Source organism: Azolla caroliniana, unplaced genomic scaffold (assembly GCF_043228905.1).
Source record: "Azolla caroliniana isolate FFs.n. ecotype wild unplaced genomic scaffold, voAzoCaro1.0.p SCAF_20, whole genome shotgun sequence".
Lineage (NCBI taxonomy): Eukaryota > Viridiplantae > Streptophyta > Polypodiopsida > Salviniales > Salviniaceae > Azolla > Azolla caroliniana.
The window spans coordinates 4,605,733-4,626,886 of NW_028230455.1; the positions used below are offsets into that span (position 1 = coordinate 4,605,733).

Genomic DNA, 21,154 nt, shown 5'->3' on the forward strand with positions numbered 1-21,154 from the left:
CTCAGGTAAACGCATATTAGAAGGTTTTACTTACTTAGACATGTCGGCTAATGTAGATACCAACCAGTCCACGTCCACGTATGTAATGACTTACGTAGGGGGAGCCATCTCGTGGTAGTTTAGGTTATAGAAGGTCGTGGCTCTGTCAACCACGGAAGCAGAGTATATGGTTGTAGCAAAAGTCGGTAAGGAAATAATTTGGATGAAGGAGTTTATTGGAGAGGCAAGAATTCGGCAAGAGGAATTCCGACTCTACTACGACAACCAAAGTGTCATCCACCTTGCAAAGAATGTCACCTACCATCCGAGGACCAAGCACATCCAAAAGAGATGTCATTGGCTCTAGGAGAGGGTAGAGGAGAAGGACATTGCACTGATGAAGATCGACACATTGAGAATGGATCGAACATACTAACGAAGGTGTTGTTGGCAGAGAAGCTGGACACATGCCAGAGACGGGTCGTATTGACGAAGCACCCCATGCCGAAGTGAAAGGGGAGTTTGTTGTGAAACAACTCCCTCCGAATGGGAAGTAAAGCATGAGCCGTATTTGAGTCCAAAGAACCAACTATGGATAGGAGGAGCCAACACTCAATGGGAAGCAAAGCATGAACCGGATCAATTGGATCCGAGGAAGAAGAAAGACCTGATCTGGATCAGATCCAGATAGGCATCCGAAAAAGGTAATATTTGTAAATAGGTTTTGCTGCACCTATTTGGGCCAGAATTGTAAGTAGCCCTAAGGTTGTATTAGTAGCACACTTGCCCGTAGACAATGACTTGGCGTCATTAGGCACACACACAAAAATCATTGCATCGCACAAAATCAGTTAAGATTCGGCTCAATAAATGGGAGAGTGGCATACACAATGCAATGTGCAAAAGGTCCATGAGTTGAGCGTGTGCAATTAGTGCAAACACGTTCGACCCATATAACGCATGTTTGTTACCACAAAAGCTATGCCAAGATGATTTCTACTCTTTGTTGCAATATCACCGAATGGCTAATCCATCTCTCCTCTTTTTCATGTACAGAAGAAAGCTCCATATAAAACATGTTTGTTACCACGAAAGTAATGTCAAGATCATTTCTCCTCTTGGTTACAATATCACCAAATGTGTTATCTATCTCAATATTGTGATAAAAATTTAATGGTAAATGCTTATATTGTCTAGTTTCAACTTTTTAATGGAGTTCACAATAATATTCCTAATAAGACCTTGAATCAGAACATGGTTGGACACTCTTAGAACGTTTGATCCCCAAGAATGAAGTTTAAACCAGGAATAATGTTCATGGTAACAAAGATACATGCATGACAATTTGGTAAAGTGCATCAATTCTATTGTCGAGGATAAATTAATCAATATTATGAAAATGATGACTTTACTTTGTTTGGAAAGATCATGATGGCTTCGTTTCTAATAGTAATAAATTGATAATAATAATAGCACATCCCCACCACTATTAGTTTGGAGGGGAAAATCGAAAATGCATTTATTCACAATTAGGGTATATGTACACTTTGCGTTCATATTGAAGTCCATGTCAATTGTTGCTATTCATTGTGGTTGTAAAGTGTGTGCATGTTTACGATTGTGGTTGCTAAGTGTATGCAACAATGTGTATAGCTTAAAGATTTGGCATGGCTTCTATTTTATTGGATATCGTTGTATAGATATATAAATATCTCTAAATATAGTGTTCTTTATCAAATTAAACTTAAACATTGCCTTAAATTCCACGATGCATGATTGTCATGGTTTTAATGTAATATCCATTGAGCAATGCCAACGATATATAATACTCTTTCTTCAAATGCTAATTTATAATGAGCAAAATTCCAATCAATCGATTACTCAATGAGATGACATACCTTTTACAATTGTCCAATGTCTATTTATGTCATGTTATTGGCGGGTCATTAATTACTAAATGTAGGATTCTTACAATGCCCTTGCCTTTTGAATAAATTTTTGTTTCTAATTAATTGAGATTTTGTTGGTACATGAACCTTTTGTGGAAGGTTTGCAAGCACTAGTACTCTAATGAATGCATTGCTAAACAAATAGAAAAGGTGTATGTGTATGTTTAAGTTTGAAGTATAATACATTATTAAACAAGGAGAAAGTTGGTAGTCTAGGATGGGTTACTACATGTAACAAACTTAGGAGACACTTAATTTACAAGTCGAATTTATTAGTAGTACACTTAGGGGACATCTAGGTAGTTGGATTTTTAGTAGCACTTCTTCTGTAAATAGTCGAGCGAAATATATTTCATTGTTTGATTATTAAATGTATACAACTATGAGTATAAGTTAAGAAGAAGGCTACAAGGGGAAATCTTGAATATAAATAAGTTTGAGGATCTTCAAATATTACAAATACAATTACATGTCACAAAAATGGAGATCCAATGCCAAATAAGGAGTAAATGCATGTTAAATGAGCAAAGTGAATAGGTATAGTTATTCCATCGAAAGAGTAACTAATCCATAGCCTTTCATAGGCATGAAACTTCATTTTGCCGATAAATATGACATGAATTTCAAAACTATCCATAAATCTATGTAAACCTAGAAATTTTGGAATGTGATCATCGTCCAATTCTAATATGTTCTTCTTGTAAAAACGAAATTAGAAAGCTAATGGGATATTCTTACACAATTGGAACAAGATCAACTATTGACCACTCATATGGATGATGCACAAAAAGAGGTAAGGAAAAACGGAAAACTCTAGGTTCATGTCCATCAACCTGTTGGATTTGTAATGAAATGTATGGTGCATGTATACACATTGCTAACAATTCTTTCCGAATGTTGCAAATTCTACCATTCGTAGATCATTATGAAATGCCTTTGGAACCTTCAACATTTTGTGTATTTATTGGTTTTACCATAAAATTTTGAGTTGAAAGCTATGGTTGAGACTCTTGTCGACAAACCGCTACATTAACTGAGGGTAATGACATTGTCACTGTTTATGACATTGCTTGGTTTTTAATATTTGCTATAAATTTTTAGCCTTTCCAAGAACCTCATTTGAATAATGTACATATGGCACAATTGGGAAAACCAACTAACTTTGCCAATTCATTAAAGATTTATTTATTTTTACGTGTACATTCTGATGTTTACATTTACAAAATGAGTGCATACATCATTACATATACCAGTTATAAACGTAAATGTTTATCAGAGGAGCGTGATCTTATTGAACATATTTGAGAGGTTTGCGTAAAATGTTTGTATAAAGGTACGTACATGCCTCTCTGCATTGGTGGATGATTATGCAACCTAATTGTTTAGGTAAGTGTACATAGAAATGGCATTAATGAATGGGTGTGATGATTCAAGTATTTGGATGTGCGTGGATATGTATGTATATTATGGTGGTGTGTATGTGCACATTTAAATGTGAGAGACGATGGTTCAATTTAATGTGCACATTAAAGGCTCTTTATATGGAACAACTTGCATTTTTTTTCTTTAATGTCATCATAGCTCAAACTTAAGTATTGACAAAAATGCAAATTCAAGTTTATGCCCATTTTTTATGTACTTATTTGGTGCATGTATGTACATACACATGCATACATAGTTTGTGCAAGATACAACTAACATTGTTTGTGGAGCTTATAATTGCCTAACACATTTGCGTAAGTATATATGTAACTATGTTGTTGTTTACGAAACACCATTCTCTTGTGAACTGACATATGGTTGCAATATATGTGAAAATTAATGATCATACATTTACATGCAACTTAACAATAATGTACAAGGACCATTACCATGTTGTGTTTTTGCTAGTAGTTTTACCCTACGTGTCTCATTTGTGAATGTTACCAATTCTCGTTTAGGAATTATATTTCTTTGCGTTATAATTGTATATAGCCCATACTAACATTACTAATGTGAAGATTGCGGAATCTACAACATGTTTAGATAAACAGTAAACACACATACATACCAATATTCTTATTTGTTTCATGGATGATGTGTTGTAGAGAAATATGTTTATGATGAACTACCATTGGCCGTTTAAACTGGTGATCATGGTAGGGGTTATAATATGGGATACATTTATCAAAAGGGCTCATTTGCATAGCACAAAATGCATATATATATATGTATATGTATGTATGTATCTATGTATATATATGTATGTATATATATATATATATATATATATGTATGCATAGTATGAACCATACGTTTCAATCATTCGCGTAAGAAAAACACCCTCAAAGAATGATAAATACCATACTTTTGGATTAACTATTGATTATGAGGTAAATAAGCCTAAAAAATGGACATAAAAAAAAGGGAAAAAAACCGAAAAAAAGACACAAGAATGTTTCAATAACCTTTGCATTCGTTTTCCAACGTTGGAAAACTAATGTTATGCTAGACGAACACGAATTTTACGTACTATGTATGTATATACATATGGATGGATGGACGAGTGAGAGATATATAATGTAGAAAGGTCTACTAAGAGCATTTTGCCATATTTAGAAATCCAATTGGGGCAAGACGCTCCACATAGTAATGGTAGTCATAGTTTGATGCATACGATAAGTAAGAGATTGCCCACATTTTCAAGATCAGGGAACATTATAGCCATCATCTTCCTTTACCCCACCCACGTATGCGGTTCCACTACCTGTAATTAATTATTTCTCTCCACCTTCATCTAATAGTAGAACTGGTCAGAAGATGATGATGAAGTAGAACAATTAATTATAGATGGATAGATTTGGTTGTCCAAAAGCATTGTATTGCGACAATCAACCCATCCATCCATATTGCTAGTACACATTCACACACATACACGTATACACAGACTATATACATACATAATATATACGTACGCACCTGATTAAGTAAAATGTACTACATATTACATACATAATATATACGTATGTACATGATTAAGTAGAATACACCCTGTAATTCCAGGGCTTGAGAGACATTGTTTAAATCATTGAGGAGGACTCTGGCCGCGGCCCGCAATGGATGGTTGATTGATTGATGTGAAACATATATTCATGTGTCAGTCAAGATATCCGCATATCTAGAAGAGTTGATACTCTTTCTCTCTCTCTCTCTCTCTCCACACACACACACACACACACACACACACATGAATATAGACAGTAGCACATATATGATAAAGAATACATACACATACATATATATATTCCAAAGAATATATACATATATCCTGAGTGGCATATGTATATGTATATATATTGTGTGTGTAGAATGCAGTTCATTTATAAGCACTTCAATGAACAACAAAAAGTTGAAAAAATGGTTACAAACTCTGTGTCAATCACATACACACACACACACACACATCAACTGCTGCTGCTGCCACTAGTCAATTCATACATACACTGGTATCATTCCATAATAATAAATTAGGCCATTCATGATGAGGGAGGTGCTTGATTAGCTGCAACAAATTATTATTATCATCATTCGGGCAATATACATACATACATATTACATACCATGCATGTATGCATGATACAGCTTCCTCTTCCACTGCGTCAGCATCAGAGGTGATTGATAAATTACATACATACTAGTAACTACCACCAAAAGTGGGAAGGCCTCTATTCCAATTACCCAAAACTATAACCGAAACTTTTAAGACCTTCAATGTAGTAGTAACTTATTAAGTAGGAGTAAAGCGATTTTTCACCTCACCATTACCAACAACACACTCCCTCCCTTCTCGTCCCTTGCTTTCCCTTCCCTCCAAATCCTCACAACTAACAACTCATAAGGAGTATATAAGTAAAGAAAGCCCCCAAAGTAACAACACACAGTAAGCTCTCCAAATCAATTGGTCTCCGTTTGACAAAGAGACACAGACAGACAGACACACAGAGGGAGAGAGAGAGAGAGAGAGAGAGAGAGAGGATTATATTCTATATGTAATGAATCAATTATGATCTAACTACGACTAAGGTTTTTAATAAATAAAGTTATAGCCTTCAATCAATTATGGGGAACTGTAAGAGCACTACTACTACGACTATTACTACCACTACTGCTAGTATTGGTAGTATCACCACCGCTGCCATGTCTTCTGCTTGCAATATTTCTAAATTCAAGTGTATGGACTCAGATGACGCCTCCCATGTGCCTCACAGAAAATTACATAATTACGTGAGACAATTTTCACGTGACAATGAATCGCACCAATTTTCTCAAGCTGAATGTTTAGCCGATATCTCAGATCATGAGGCAAATCTATTATGTCACACGCCTACTACTACTACTACTACTACTACTACTACTATCCCCCATCCTGATAATGATAATGGTAATCATCATCATCATCATCATCATCATAATAATAATAATCACAGCAACGGTGTTGAAATTTGGTTGCCTCTATCATCTCCGAGAAAATTCAAGGGGGCAATGTTAAGTATGATGTCGGGTCCCACATCATCATCACCTTCTTCCACTTCACAGCTGACATTGGCGAGCTCTGCAGATGTTGTTGTCGTGGGTACAGATAATGATCAGACTTATAATAATAGTATAAGCTGTCATGATAATGAATTTGCCCCTTTTGGAGAAGTTGTGACTGACGGCAAAGCAGTAAGTACGGGCGACAATAATCCAGTAATTGATCATCATGTGACAAACTGGTCCATGGTAGTAGAAGAAGGAAGTAACTTGGTAGATGATGATGGTAAACGGAGTGGTAGAGAGGCTCCATGTTATGTCGACAGCGATTCAGGTGATCCTCACTGTTACCCATCATCATCATCATCATCATCATCATCATCATCATCATCAACTACAACATATCATCATCATCATCATCATCAACAAGAAGAAGAAGGAGGAGGAGGAGGAATTGTTGCAGGCCCCAATATTAGCATCCCTTTTTATGTGAATTCGAGTGCTGCTGCGTTAATGCCGAAGAATAATGGGGCGTGCCTGCCCTGTGCATGTGCTGCAGCACAGCGGCTGTCAACGCTGATTCCCCCCAAATTAGATGATCGTAACAGCATTATTATTAGGGCGCCGTCAAATAATTGGACGACCTTACACAACATCAGCAATTTGCAGGCGCGCACTACTACTAGCACACAATATTATAAGAGAACGGCTGATCTTGCACTCAAACCTTATAGTAGTAGAAGTAGTCCAAGTGTTCAGCAGGATTCTTATAACTTCAGCTCGTTATATAAATTTTGCGTCAATCACGAGGTACAAAAATCCATGGTGATCCGGAAGGATGGGGGCATTATTACTTACAAGAAGAAGTCACATAACCAGATATTATGTGAAAGTAGTAGTAGTGACAAACAGAATAAGGAATGTAATGCTGCATCAGTTAATGTTTCTGAAATCAAGTGGAACAAGCCGAGAAGATATCCTGGCTATTATAATGTGGATCCCACGTATCGATTTCCACGGGGGCCTCCTCCGACTCATCATCATGTAGCTCATGCACAGGTGACAACTATTCTGCATCTCAAATCAATATCTGCATATTCATATATTTACAACGTATATATATATATGTGTGTGTGTGTGTGTAGGTCGCATTCATTATACACGTTCATAAAATCTAGCTACTGTTCTTAATAACGCATATGATTGATTAAATTAAGTTAGGCAAAGTTTATGTGGATGGCATTGCTCATACTTGGTTTAATCTTAACTTAATAAGACTGGTCTTCATGTAGAGGATCAGCAGGGCCAAATTACAGCATTGCCGTTATTATAGTGGTAGAAAAGATCACGTGGTGGCACGCCAGATCATGGGCGGGAGCGGCAGCGGCAGCAACAGCAACTACGTGGAGGTATAATGAATGGATCAGATCACCAACAGATCAAAATTGTAACATAATTAATGGTGATATATATAATTTAAGGAATTAGAAGGAAAAGAAGAGCACACATCATCATCATCATCATCATCATCATTATCATGAGACTATCTATCTGCGTAATGCAATGCGTAATAGAAAGGAAGGGGCTTAATTTGTGGTGTGGTGGCAGATGCATGATCCTGATGTGGAGCAACCCAGTAATTGCTCTGAGATGCTGAAAGCAGCAGCCATGGATGCATTTCGTGTTCTGGAGGAGGAGGACAGAATGATGATGACATCCATCCGGGCCAGGGAGGTGCTTTAGCTGCCTACAACTAACTATCTATATCTATCTATAATCGATACAGTATATATATATATATATATAAATGGTAAACGAACGTAAGACAGAACAATCTACAACCAACCAAAAAAGTATCTGTATTAGCTAGCTAGCCACACACATGCCATTGTTGTCATGATCAGCTCCTGAGATTGAGTAACAGTATATTCATATATATATATATATATATATATATATGTAGCATTCACTTAAAATAAGAATTAATTTATGAAACACGGTTGTCGTGTTGCTGAGAAGTAGAGCCCCGAACGCATGCTGTGTGAGAGAAAGCAGGAAAGTGAATTACAGGCTGCGCTGCAGTGTCAGTGTGTGTGTGTAGTGAGCTCGCTCAGCTTCAACCACAAACAACAGAATCATCCTCCCAAATATTCATTGCATATTATTCCAAAAGGTGTGTGGGCGGGATGGATTTATGTTTGTTTGTCAGGAATGATGATGATGGGATCCGAGATAGGGATGATGAAAAGCTGAACGTGTCTCTCTCTTCTGCTTCTCCAACACCCTCCAATGCGGAGAATCTCCCCTTTGTTTCTATTGATCATCCACAATGAATTTACTTACTAGGTGGGGGTGTGGAAAATAATAATAATTACTTCTTCTTTTTATCCAACATCATCATCATCATCATCATCATAATAATAATAATATTAGTTAGTTATTATTAGTTAGCCTTTGATTTCTCAGTCATAAGGTCTACATGAAAATTCAAGAGGTGATGATGAAGCAACTTGGTTGCTTATCTTGGGACCAAATGACCGAAGACTACCCGGCAACTTCCTCCTACAAGGCATTGTCGGAATATTTTATTGCATTTAAAGATTGAGTTAGTATTTCTCTTTATTTAGGTTTATAAGTATAATGTATGGTAAAGGTATTAAGTATTGGTTCCACTCTTACGTTGGTATTTGTAGAAACCTTTTCGAAGTAGCAGGAGAAGTAAAACATATACACGACTTCCCAACTTCTTTTCTTGCACACCTTGAAAGGGCCCGTAAAGAGAAGGACCGACGCTTAATCAAAGTGTACGACGTTGATGACGACGACACTTTCAAGAAGTTTAGCCACAAGAAAGATATCACTCGTGATTTATATTGTAATGTTTATTGCAGTGATGTGGCATATATGGTCCAAAAGCTCATGATCGTAGTCGTACCATATGGATTTCGTATGGCTAGATCATCATATCATGATGAACCATTTAGGTTCAAACAACTGCAGAAGATGGTAAAAGACTTCGCAGATTTGACCACAATATCCTTGTGTAGAATCGTCGTGTTTCATTAGATGGATCAAGGATAATCTGTGGCTCAAGCCTTGAGAAGTCGTTGCCATGGAATTGAGGACCTTGCTTGGTAAGATATTTTACTCAACTTCTCCATTGTCTAACGTTTTGCTTTCTATTGTTTCTATTACAATTGATATGACATTGTGCCTTTTTGTTTTTTAATTATACTTGGCAATATTAAGACCAATGTTGGTTCGTGAATTCGATAGAATATATAACTATTGGTTATTTCGATGAAATTAGAAAACAAAGGATAAAGGAGCATTCAAATGAGGTTGGGTGGTCAAATCTGTTGGTTTATCCAGCAGTTACGCGTAAATTACGACATGTCACCACAACAAAACGTGAACTTGTCAACTCGTACCAGAAACCTCAACGTTTGATAATGCGCCTGATCGAAATGTTTTCAAGCGAAGGTGATTGGATACCGGTAGGCCATTAGAGGCCTACGATCCTAACCTAGTATGTAGGCATATTTCTTGGAGTCAGTGTCAGTAGCTCGGTACGAACATTGAAGTACATATGAATACTTCTATTAGTCCTTTTAAGGACTTGTATAAAACTGCTCACCGAGCACATTGTATGTACAGAGTGTTTATTATTTTGAAATTGAGTGTACTATTCTGCTATGTGTGTGTGTGTGTGTGTGTGTGTTTTGTGAAGCTTCCATTAGTTGCATATATTTTCTATTCATAACCGGTGAAGTCAGTTACGTCTACGAGCTTCCGCACGCAACTCATCACATGGTATCAGAGCGGGAGGGTTGAAAATCCTCCATTGCCCTCTCGATTGCTTGGCCAATCGATTCGGCTCTTCCGAATCGAAAATTTCGATTGAATCGGTTGCTTCTTAAATTTGTTTCGACTCTTAACCGAATCAGATATCTCCAAGTTGTTCTCGATCTTTAGATCCTTCATGACATCAGACCACATCCGTGTCTTAGTCTTCTTGGCCTTGTTGGCTTTTCCTTTCCCTTTTCCGGTTGGCTTTGGTTCCGACTTCCCTTTGTGATCGCCCCCCCTACATAGATAACAAGTTTCCACTTGTCCGATCTATGTGCACATGTCCATCCTGTTGCTAATTCGGTCCCTCTAGATGGGATCCGGATGAGACGGACCGGACGGATCCGTATGGATCCGGTGTGAACTGGATCCAGGGACATATTTGTAAATAGGTTTCTAGTGTGCCTGTCATGGTCATATTTGTAAATAGTCCTAAATTCATTTAAGTATAAATATGAGTTAGGGCAATCATTTCTTATGTGGTTGATGAATTGTTATTACTAAGAGAGAGATTGAGAAAGAGAGAATGCGAGATACAGAATGTTTTTGTATTGTAACTGCTAGTTGGCAAAGACATAGGGTTCGAGGTCATTGCCTCGAAGTCTCGCATTGTATCCTCTTCTTATCGTGATAGTTGGAGACTGTGGGCTGTCGTGGTTTTTTTCCATATTAGGGTTTTCCACGTTAACACCTAGTCTCGTCTCATTGTGTGTAAGTGCATCAATCTTTATTCTTATCTTTTGTTTTCTTCCATTGTGTGTTTAAGGCTTGGTTGTGGCCGAGCGTTATTTCCACACACATCCATCCTTGTCTTTTTCAGTCGATCCGAACACTCTGACTTCTTCAGTTGGACCGAAATCGAAATCGGTATCTGATTCGGTTTTTTGGAGATCGTCATCTCTCTCCTCCTTTTTGGCTTCACCTCTCCCCCTCAAGTTTGGCATATCGAGGTGCTGGAGACCAAGCAAACCTGAAAATTGCCGCAACTTGTCCAGACCAAGAGGTTTGGTGAAGATGTCGGAAGTCTGTCGATCCATCAGAACATACACTAGTTCAACTTCACCAGAGAGGACATTCTCACGGACAAAATGGTAGTGCACCTCAATGTGCTTGGTCCGGGCGTGAAATAAGAGCTTTTTCGATAGCTGGATGCTGCTGAGGTTGTCGCAGTAGATCGTCATCGGATCAAACACCTCCAACTATAGATCCTTTAGGAGCCTCGTCAACCATACAGCTTTGCATGTCGCGACAGCCGCTCCTCGATACTCGGCCTCGGTGTTCGACAATGTTACTGTCAGCTGCTACTTACTAGTCCAGGCAACCGTGACGCTTCCAAGTGAAAATGCATATCTGGATGTAGACCTACGGTTGCCGGCATTTCAAGCCCAATCAACATACATGTAGCCAACAAGTTGTCTAGCTAAACCGGTCCAATACAACATCTCCCTAGCCTTTGTGCCACTAACATACCTGAGTACTCAGTGTGCGCAATGAAGGTGCATCATAGTCGGATGCTCCATGAATTGATTAATCAGTCTGATCGGATAGCTGAGGTCTGGCCAAGTGATGGTGAAATATATGAGGCTTCTGACTATTTGTTGGAACCTTCTCGAGTCGCATGTCGTTCCCGAGTCGGGGCAGAGCTTCACATTCCTATTCAGAGGAGTTGAGACAGACTTGCATTTCATCATAACAAATTTGAAGAGCCTACTCAACACATAGTGGCGTTGATTGATCAGTATGCCTTCCGGAGTGCAAATCACTTTGATCCTGAGGATGTAATGAAGGTCCCCGAGATCCTTCATTTTGAATGATGCCGAGAGTTTGGACTTGACGCGGTTGATTTTGTCCAGGGCAGCGCCGATAATGACTAAATCATCACCGGCTCGTGCCGACCTTAGCGGATGAACAGGGAAGAGTCTGACCTTGATGCGGAAAACCCCATCCGACGCAGTCACTGCGTGATTTTCGTGTTCCAGGCACACGGGGCCTGCTTTAGTTTGTAAAAGGACTTCTTCAGTCGGCAAACAACAGACGTATTCATTCTAGACTGAAATCCAGGAGGCTAAACCATGTATACTTGTTCCTCAAGATCACCTTGCAAGAACGCATTTTTCACATCCATTTGATGTCGATGCCACCGCTTCACCGCTACCACTGCAAGCAAGACACGTACGATCGTCATCTTTGTAACCGGTGTGAACATCTCATTGTAGTTAATGTCGTGCTGGTGCAAATAGCCCTTGGCCACTAACCGGGCCTTGTATCGGTGGACGGAGCCATCAATGTTGTATTTAACCTTGTATACCCACCAACAACTGATTGCTTTCACTCCATTCGGTACATCCACCAAGTCCCACATCTCATTCTCCGTGAGTGCGTGCATCTCTTCCTCCATGGCCTTCTGGCAGTTCGGATCCTTAGCCGCTTCTTGTGTGGAATAGCGCTCAGCTACAACCGAGTCTTAAACTCAATGGAAGAGCAAAGAAGAAATGAAGATTAATACAGTTACACAGACAACAGAGAGGACACATGATGTTTACGAGGAAAACCCTAATAGGGAAAAATCACAGGAGCCCACACACTCTAATTATCTCTATGAGAAGAGGATACAATGCGAGACTCAGAGGCAATGACCTTGAGCTCTATGTCTTCGCCAACCGGCGGTTACAACAAAAAAAGCTTTCTATATCTCATACACACTCTCTCTCTCACTCTTTGTATCTCTACAACAATATCTCTACACACACAATCAATTATAAAGTGATTGCCCTAAGTCATATTTATACTTATATGACTTTAGGACTATTTAAAAATATAGCCATGACAAGCACACCAGAAATATATTTATAGATATGTCCCTCGATCCGGTTCACACCGAATCCGTCTAGTCCGGTTCCTTCCTTCCACATCGTCGGATCTGGCTCCTCCAGTTCTCATCCAGATCCCATCCAGAGGGACCAAATTTGCAACAAGCTCCCCCTTCACTTCTCCATGGGATGTCTTGTCAATCGATCTGTCTCATGGGTTCACATCGAGCTTGTTAGCTTACAACACCTTGGTCAGCATGTCCGACCCGTTCTCCTCCGTATGGATTTTTGTCCATAAGAACTCTTTATCTTCTATCTTCTCCTGGAGCCAGTGATATCTCCTCTGGATGTGCTTGGTCTAGGAATGGTAGGCCATGTACTACGCGAGGTGGATGGCACTTTGATTGTCGTAGTAGAGCCGGAATTCCTCCTACTAGATCCCTAGCTCTTTGATGAAGTCCTTCATCCAGATTACCTCTTTACCAGCTTCTAGAGCGGCCATGTACTCCACTTCTGTTGTCGATAGTATAACGGAGTTTTGCAGCCTCGATTGCCATGATACGGCTCCCCCCACATAAGTCATGACATATCCGGATGTAGACTGGCTAGTATTCGCATCAGGTGACATATCCAAATCCGTGAATCCTTCAATTTGGGGTTTTCCTGAGCCGAATCAGAGGCACATACTCGAGGTGCCTTTCAAGTACCGTAGTATCCACTTGACCATAGTCTAGCATTCTCTTCTCGAATTGCTCATGAACCGGTTGACCACTCCGACAACATATCCGATATCGATCGGGTACACACCATTGCGTACATCAAGCTTCCGACGACAGAGGCATATGGTATCCTTCATCATCTCCAACTTCTCTCCCTTTGTCTTCGGGCTCTACTTCCCGGGTAGCTTGCAGTTTGCCGAAAGTGTTGACCCGACCAGCTTAGCATCTGACATGTTCAACTGTTGAAGCACCATTGTTACATACATCCCCTATAATAGCCAAAACTGTTTCTTCGACTGGTCTCAGACTATGTGCATCCCCAATATCTGTCTCGCTAGACCCAAATCTTTCATTGAGAAGGTCCGGTTCAAGGCCTTCTTCATATTTCTAATTTTGATCTGGTCTGGTCCAACGATCAACATGTCATACACATATAGCAAGAGTATCAGGAAGTCTCCTCCGTCAAACTTCTTCACAAATACGCAATGGTCGGCCTGCATCTTGTGGTATCCTTGATAGGTCATGAAGGAGTCGAACTTCTTGTACCATTGTTGGGGAGCTTGCTTCAGTCAATATAAGCTCTTCTTCAACCGGCATAGCAGGTGCTCCTTCCCTTTCTTTTCACACCCCTCCGGCTGTTGTATGTAGATCTCTTCTTTGAGGTCTCCATGTAGGAACGTCGTCTTGACATCTAGTTGCTATACCTCGAGGTCCATGGTTGCCGCTATGCTCAACACAGTCCGGATGGATGTCATCTTTACCACTGGGGCAAAGATCTTATCGAAATCCACTCCTTTCTTCTGCTCGAATCCCTTCACCACAATGCGGGCCTAATACCTTGGTGAATTTCAAGCGTCTCCCGGTTTCAGCTTGTACACCCACTTGTTCCAGAGTGCTCTCTTCCCTTTCAACAGCTCCGTCAGCAGCACATGCCCTCCATCCGGAAATCTCCGGGGGGGCCTTCTCTCTCATAGGGTATCTTCTTCCTCGGTTCAAATCCACTAGTTCCTTCGTCTATTGTTCATCCAAATCTGATTCAAGGTCTTGTCCGGTTCTAGTGTCCAAATCTTCTTCTTCTTCGATCGGTTCGGTCTCTTGTCCAAATTTGGCCGGTTCATCATGGTCTTCGGCTGGCATCCGGCTTCCGACCGGATGTATCCTTGCATTTTCTAACCAAACTTTGTCGGTCGACCCAGAGTTTGTTATCTTCTTTTTCGACTCCCAGTCGGCAATGGTTTTGTCTTCCATGAAGACTATGTCATGACTCCGGAAGACCTTCTTGTCAACCAAGTCCCTCATCGACGTATCCAAGGAATATGCATGCCGGGACTTCGGATCCAACTTTTCTCTCTTGTCCTTTGCAACATGCACACAAGCGAGACAACCAAACACCTTCTGATGCCGGTAAGACATGTCTTTACTAGTCCATACTTTCTGCAGTGAGTCTCCTTCCAAGGGCGCTGAGGGTGATTTGTTTATCACGTACGTCATTGTTATCAATGCCTCATCCCAAAACTTCTTGGGCAGCTTAGCATGTGCCAATATGCTCTAATTGTCTCCGTCACAGTCCTGTTCATCCTTTCGGCCAATCCGTTCAGTTCCGGCATTTCAACGCAATAAATTCAAACCGGATTCCCTTCGACCGACAATACTCCTCAAACTAAGCCCGGTATTCTCTTCCGTTGTCCGCTCGAACTGCCTTCAGCTTCCAACCGGTTTCCCTTTCTACTCTCGCATGGAAGTCCTTGAAGACGAATAGTACTTCATCATTCGTCTTTAGCGGTGAGACCCAAAGCTTCCGGTTGTAGACTTCGCTCTCTTCTTCTCGATCAAATAGATCCAAGTGTGTCGACTGAAATAATTGATGAAGGAGATGAAATACCAACTCCCGCCTACGCTCACATTTTGTATCGGTCCCAACACATCCGAATGAATAAGATTGAGCTGATTCCGGCTCTGATTGATCTCATTGGGGAATGGAAGCCTATGCTGCTTCCCGAGTTGGCAAGCTTCACATATTTGGTCTTTCCGGCCACTGAACTTCGGTAGTCCAGAAACTATGTGTTCCAACTGCAAGTCCTAAAGCTTCTGAAAGTTGATGTGGCCGATCCGTTTATGCCACAGGTCGATGTCGGACTCGACCATTCTGCCCATTTGCGAACATATCGGTGCCAACATCGTTAGTTTTGAGGAGGAGCATTCTTCCACCCCGGCGCCCTTGAGCGATGATCCGGCCTTCCTCCTCGATGAAGCATCCATGGTGAGTGAACAAGTTATTGGTGATTGTCAGTAGATGTAGGACGTTCCTCATGATTCCCTTCTAACCAACATGGCTCAGAGGAACATCTCCGATGTGCTCGACGGGATGTGGGGTCCTCGGTTTCGACTACCCCTGGCTTCTTCGGCTTCTCGAGAAAGGAGAACCACTGTTTGTGGTTCGTCATGTGGTTTGAAGCTCTGGAGTCCACATACCAAACTTTGTTCGACTTCGAGTCGGATACTCCCATCGGGTTGGCCTTATGCTTCATTATGAGGGTTGGTCCCACCCCGCTCTCTTTGAGCTTCTGGCGAACGGCGATCGATGACACCTATTTGCATCTTTCCGGTTCAATCCGGCCTTGTCCGAATCGTCTCTCTTCTTCCAACACTGGCTTTCTCTGTGGCCCTTCCAACCACAATACCAACATTCTGTGTCAGCCTTCCCTTGCCGGTTTTCAGCGCCGCTTTGAGTCCCCCTGTTTTCGGAGGGTCCGAAATTGCTATCGGCACCATCTTTGTGCCTCCAATTCTACTCTTGTTGGCCACCTACATTGCATGACGATTTGCCCCGACCACCTCGACCATGGGGCCTCTCTGCCTCCATGTACAACATCTTGTTGTCAATGTGCTTTCTCGTCGATGCACCCACGTGGTTCTCTTCTACAAGGAGCATGGACTGTAAGTAGAAAAAAGAGGGTGTATTCTCCCTTGTACATACCGCAGTCTGGAATGCTCCGAACTTCCACGCCAGGCCCCCAAGACAGACCTGCACCATCTCATCCTCCTCGATGGTCACGTTTGACGGGAACTGAACGTTCGTTAATGCGCAATGCTCGGCCACGCCCGAGCTTAGAATGATACATAGAAAACGGGAAATAAAATGCGACACAAAGAAGAAGAGAATTCACAGGAGGTTTACGTGGAAAACCCCAAACTAGGGGAAAAACCACGGCAGCCCACAGGCTGCAAACTGTCACTATGTAAGAATGTACAATAGTGAGTTCACTGAGGCAATGACCTCGTGCTCACAGATCTTCGCCACAGGCGGCGGTTACAACAGAGGCAACGACCTCTTTCTCTCTATCTCTCTCTGTACACAGTTACACGCTCTCTCTATTCTTTTTCAAACAAGAATGACAACAACCTAAAAGTTTGCCCTAAGTCATATTTATACTAATATGACTTTTCAGCTATTTACAAATATAGTCTCGATGGACTCTCAGAAACATATTTACCAATATGTCTCCTCATCCAGTTCATACCGGGTTTGCACTATCCGGCTCTCCATAGCCGGGTACTCCTCATCCGGTTCATACCGGGTCTGAACCATCCGGCTCTCCGTAGCCAGGTCCTCCTCATCCGGTTCATACCGGGTTTGCACCATCCGGCTCTCCGTAGTCGGGTACTCATACGGTTTCGGCCTCGGCCTATCGGCCTCGTCCGAGCTTGTTCACCAGTAGTGTTCTTCTCCCTTTCCATCCGGAGGGACCTGTCTCCCAACAAACTCCCCCTTCACTCCGGCATGGGGTGTCTTACCAGTCCAATCCTCTTCCGGCACGCGCTCAGCTTGTCGGATGTCAGCACTTTGGTCAGCATATCTGACCCGTTCTCGGCCGTGTGGATCTTCGTCAGTGCGAACTCTTGGTCATCTACTCTTTCCCGGATCCAATGATACCTCCGTTGGATATGCTTCGTCCGAGAATGGTAGGCCGCATTCTTAGCAAGGTGGATGACACTTTGACTATCGCAATAGAGTCGGTATTCCTCTTGCCGGATACCGAGCTCTCTGATGAAGTCCTTCGTCCATAATATTTCCTTGCCGGCTTCCATAGCCGCCATGTACTCCGCCTCTGTGGTTGACAATGCAACCGTCTTCTGCAGCCTCGACTGCCACGAAACAGCTCCCCCTGCATATGTCATTACATACCTGGATGTAGACCGGCTGGTTCCACATCAGCCGACATGTCCGAATTGGTGAAACCGTCCAGTTGAGGTTTTTCGGAGCCGAATCGGAGACACATATTTGTAGTGCCCTTTAAATACCGAAGTATCCATTTGACCGCGTTCCAGTGCTCCTTGCCGGGATTGCTCATGAGCCGGCTCACCACTCCGACTGCGTATCCTATATCCGGTCTGGTACACACCATTGCGTACATCAAGCTCCCAACGGCAGAGGCATATGGAATCTTCATCATATCCGTCTTCTCTGCTTTCGTCTTTGGGCTTTGCTTACCGGATAGCTTGCAGTTTGCCAGAAGTGTCGATCCGACTGGTTTCACATCTGACATGTTGAACCGGTGAAGCACCTTTGTCACATACTTCTCCTATGACAGCCATAATTGCTTTGCTGACCGGTTCCGGATGATGTGCATCCCCAGCATCTGCCTTGCCAGACCCAAGTCTTTCATTGAGAAGGTCCGGTTGAGAGCCTTCTTCAGCATCTGTATTTTGACTTGGTCCCGTCCGACGATCAACATGTCATCCACGTACAGAAGGAGTATCAAGACATCTCCTCCTTCCAACTTCTTCACAAACACACAGTGATCGGCCTGCGTCTTGTGGTACCCTTGATCGGTCATGAAGGAGTCGAACTTCCGGTACCATTGTCAGGGAGCCTGCTTCAGTCCGTACAGGCTCTTCTTCAACCGGCATACCAGGTGCTCCTTCCCTTTCTCCACGAAATCTTCCGGTTGCTGCATGTAGATCTCCTCTTCGAGATCGCCGTGAAGGAATTCCGTCTTCACATCCAACTGCTCTACCTCGAGGTCCATGCTTGCTGCTATACTCAGCACCGTCCGGATGGAGGTCATCTTTACTACCGGGGCAAATATCTCGTCGAAGTCCACGCCCTTCTTCTGCTGGAACCCCTTCACCACGATCCTGGCTTTGTATCTCGGGGGGTTGCCGACATCTCCCAGTTTCAACTTGTACACCCACTTGTCTCAGAGTGCCCGCTTTCCTTTCGACAACTCCACCAATTCATACGTATGGTTCTCATGCAGGGAATCCATCTCATCCTGCATGGCACTTAACCATTTTCGGCTGTGGGTGTCTTCCTTCACTTCTTTGAAGCTTTCCGGCTCCCCCTCATCGGTCAGCAGAATATGATCTGCATCCGGAAATCTCCGGGGGGCCCTTCTCTCTCTAAGAGGATATCTCCGTCTCTGGGCTTCGGTGACCGGCTCATCCATCTGCTCTTCATCCGAATCCGATTCGGGGTCTTGGCCGGTTCCGGTTTCAGCTTCCTCTACTTCTTCTTCAGCCTGTTCGGTATCCTCACCTTAACCGGCTGGTCCCTCCAGTGCTGACCAGTCTCTTGCCGGTTGGGTCTGCTCATTGTAGAGTCTATCCTTACCGGTCGACTCGGAGTTCATTATCTTCTTCTCCGACTCCCAGTCGGCGAGCGTCTTGTTCTCCATGAAGATAATATCTCGACTCCGGAATACCTTCTTGTCGACAAGGTCCCACACTCGGTAGCCGAACTCATCGTCACCGTAACCGAGGAATATGCATGGCCGGGTTTTTGGATCTAGCTTTCCTCTCCGGTCCTTAGCTACATGCACGTACGCGAGACACCCGAACACCTTCAGATGCCGGTAGGATACTTCCTTACCGGTCCACACTCTCTGTGGCGTGTCTCCATCCAAGGGTACTGAGGGTGATCTATTTATCACATATGTCGCCGTCAACAGTGCCTCAGCCCAAAACTTCTTGGGTAGTTTTGCATGCGCTAGCATACTCCGGACCCTCTCCATTATGGTCCGGTTCATCCTCTCGGCCAGTCCGTTTAGTTCCGGCGTCTTCGGCACAGTAAATTCGAGCCGGATTCCCTTCGAGCGGCAGTACTCCTCAAACTGCCCCCGGTACTCTCCTCCGTTATCTGCTCGAACCGCCTTCAGCTTCCGTCCAGTTTCTCTTTCCACTCTCGCGTGGAGCTCTTTGAAGACGGATAACACCTGATCCTTCGTCTTCAACGGTGTGGCCCACAGCTTCCTGCTGTGGTCATCTATGAACGTCACGAAATACTGCGCTCCAGCATGTGACTTCGTGTCTACTTGACACACATCCGTATGCACCAACTCTAGTGGTGCATTCCGTCTCATCGGTGGCCTTGGTCGGAAGGAGGTCCGGTTCTGCTTACTGGCCAGACAATGAGTGCACTTCTCTAAGTGCACGTTCTTCACTGGAATGAGGTTGTCGTCTGCAAGCCTCTTCATCCCCTTCTCGCTCATATGACACAGCCTCTTGTGCCACAGCTCACCGGCAGTGTCGGAAGCCACGTTCACTTCTTCCGGGCATAACCGGGCATTCATCAGGTACAGTGTGTTTACCTTCCGGGCCCGAGCCACAATCAGGCTCCCTTTGCTGAACTTCATGACGCCGTTCCGGATGCTACCCGTGTAGCCCTCATCATCTAGCCGACCGGCTGATATCAGGTTCAGTCGAACCTTCGGAACGTGTCAGACATCCTTCAGCAGCAACTTGCATCCGGTTGGTGTTGTCAGCCACACGTCTCCTCTGCCGACAATTCGGCATGTACCTTCATTCCCCATCCGGACACAACCGTGATCACCGGCTGAGTAGGATGAGAAGCATTTTCGGTCCGGGGTAAGGTGGAACGACGCTCCGGAGTCTACCACCCAGGTTGTCTCGTCGCCGGCAAGGTTTATCTCACTCTCCTCGGTGATGAGCATCAACTCTTCTTCACTTGCCGCGATTGCCGTCGTTCCCTTCCGGTCCGCCCCCCTCCGGTCTTTACCGTTCCGGTCCAGGGTCCACTTCGAATCGGTACCGTCGGTTTCCTTGTCTTTTCGGAAATGCCGACAGTTCTTTTGGAAGTGTCCCGGCTTGCCGCAATAGAAGCAAGTAGGCCTCCCCCTTGACTTTGACCGTGTCCCCGACTTTCCCGGTTCTGGAGACTACGGTTTCTATGTCTTCCGCGTTCTGATTCGGTAAGGAGCGCTTTGGAGTCGGAGCTCGTATCTTTATCCTTCCGACGCGCCTCCTCATTTAGCAAGCTCAACTTTACTCTTGCTAGGGATAACCGTTTTCCTTCCGGCCCGGCGTTGCCCAAAGT

At 43.1% G+C, this 21,154-nt stretch overlaps 1 protein-coding gene across 2 annotated transcripts; it reads left to right on the forward strand.

Moving 5' to 3' along the window:
• Positions 1-5,946: 5,946 nt before the first annotated feature.
• On the forward strand, positions 5,947-9,352 carry LOC147850836 (vitellogenin-like protein). 2 transcript variants are annotated; one of them, XR_015531584.1, is made up of 4 exons: positions 5,947-7,499; positions 7,733-7,849; positions 8,049-9,045; positions 9,134-9,352. XR_015531584.1 is itself a non-coding variant. In XM_087335454.1 (3 exons), exons 1-3 carry the CDS (start codon positions 6,027-6,029, stop codon positions 8,181-8,183), a joined length of 1,725 nt encoding a protein of 574 aa, XP_087191580.1. In that variant the 5' UTR covers positions 5,947-6,026; the 3' UTR covers positions 8,184-9,352. The 2 variants fall into 2 exon arrangements, 1 of the variants encoding a protein (XP_087191580.1); XM_087335454.1 differs by having other exon boundaries at positions 8,049-9,352.
• Positions 9,353-21,154: the final 11,802 nt, after the last annotated feature.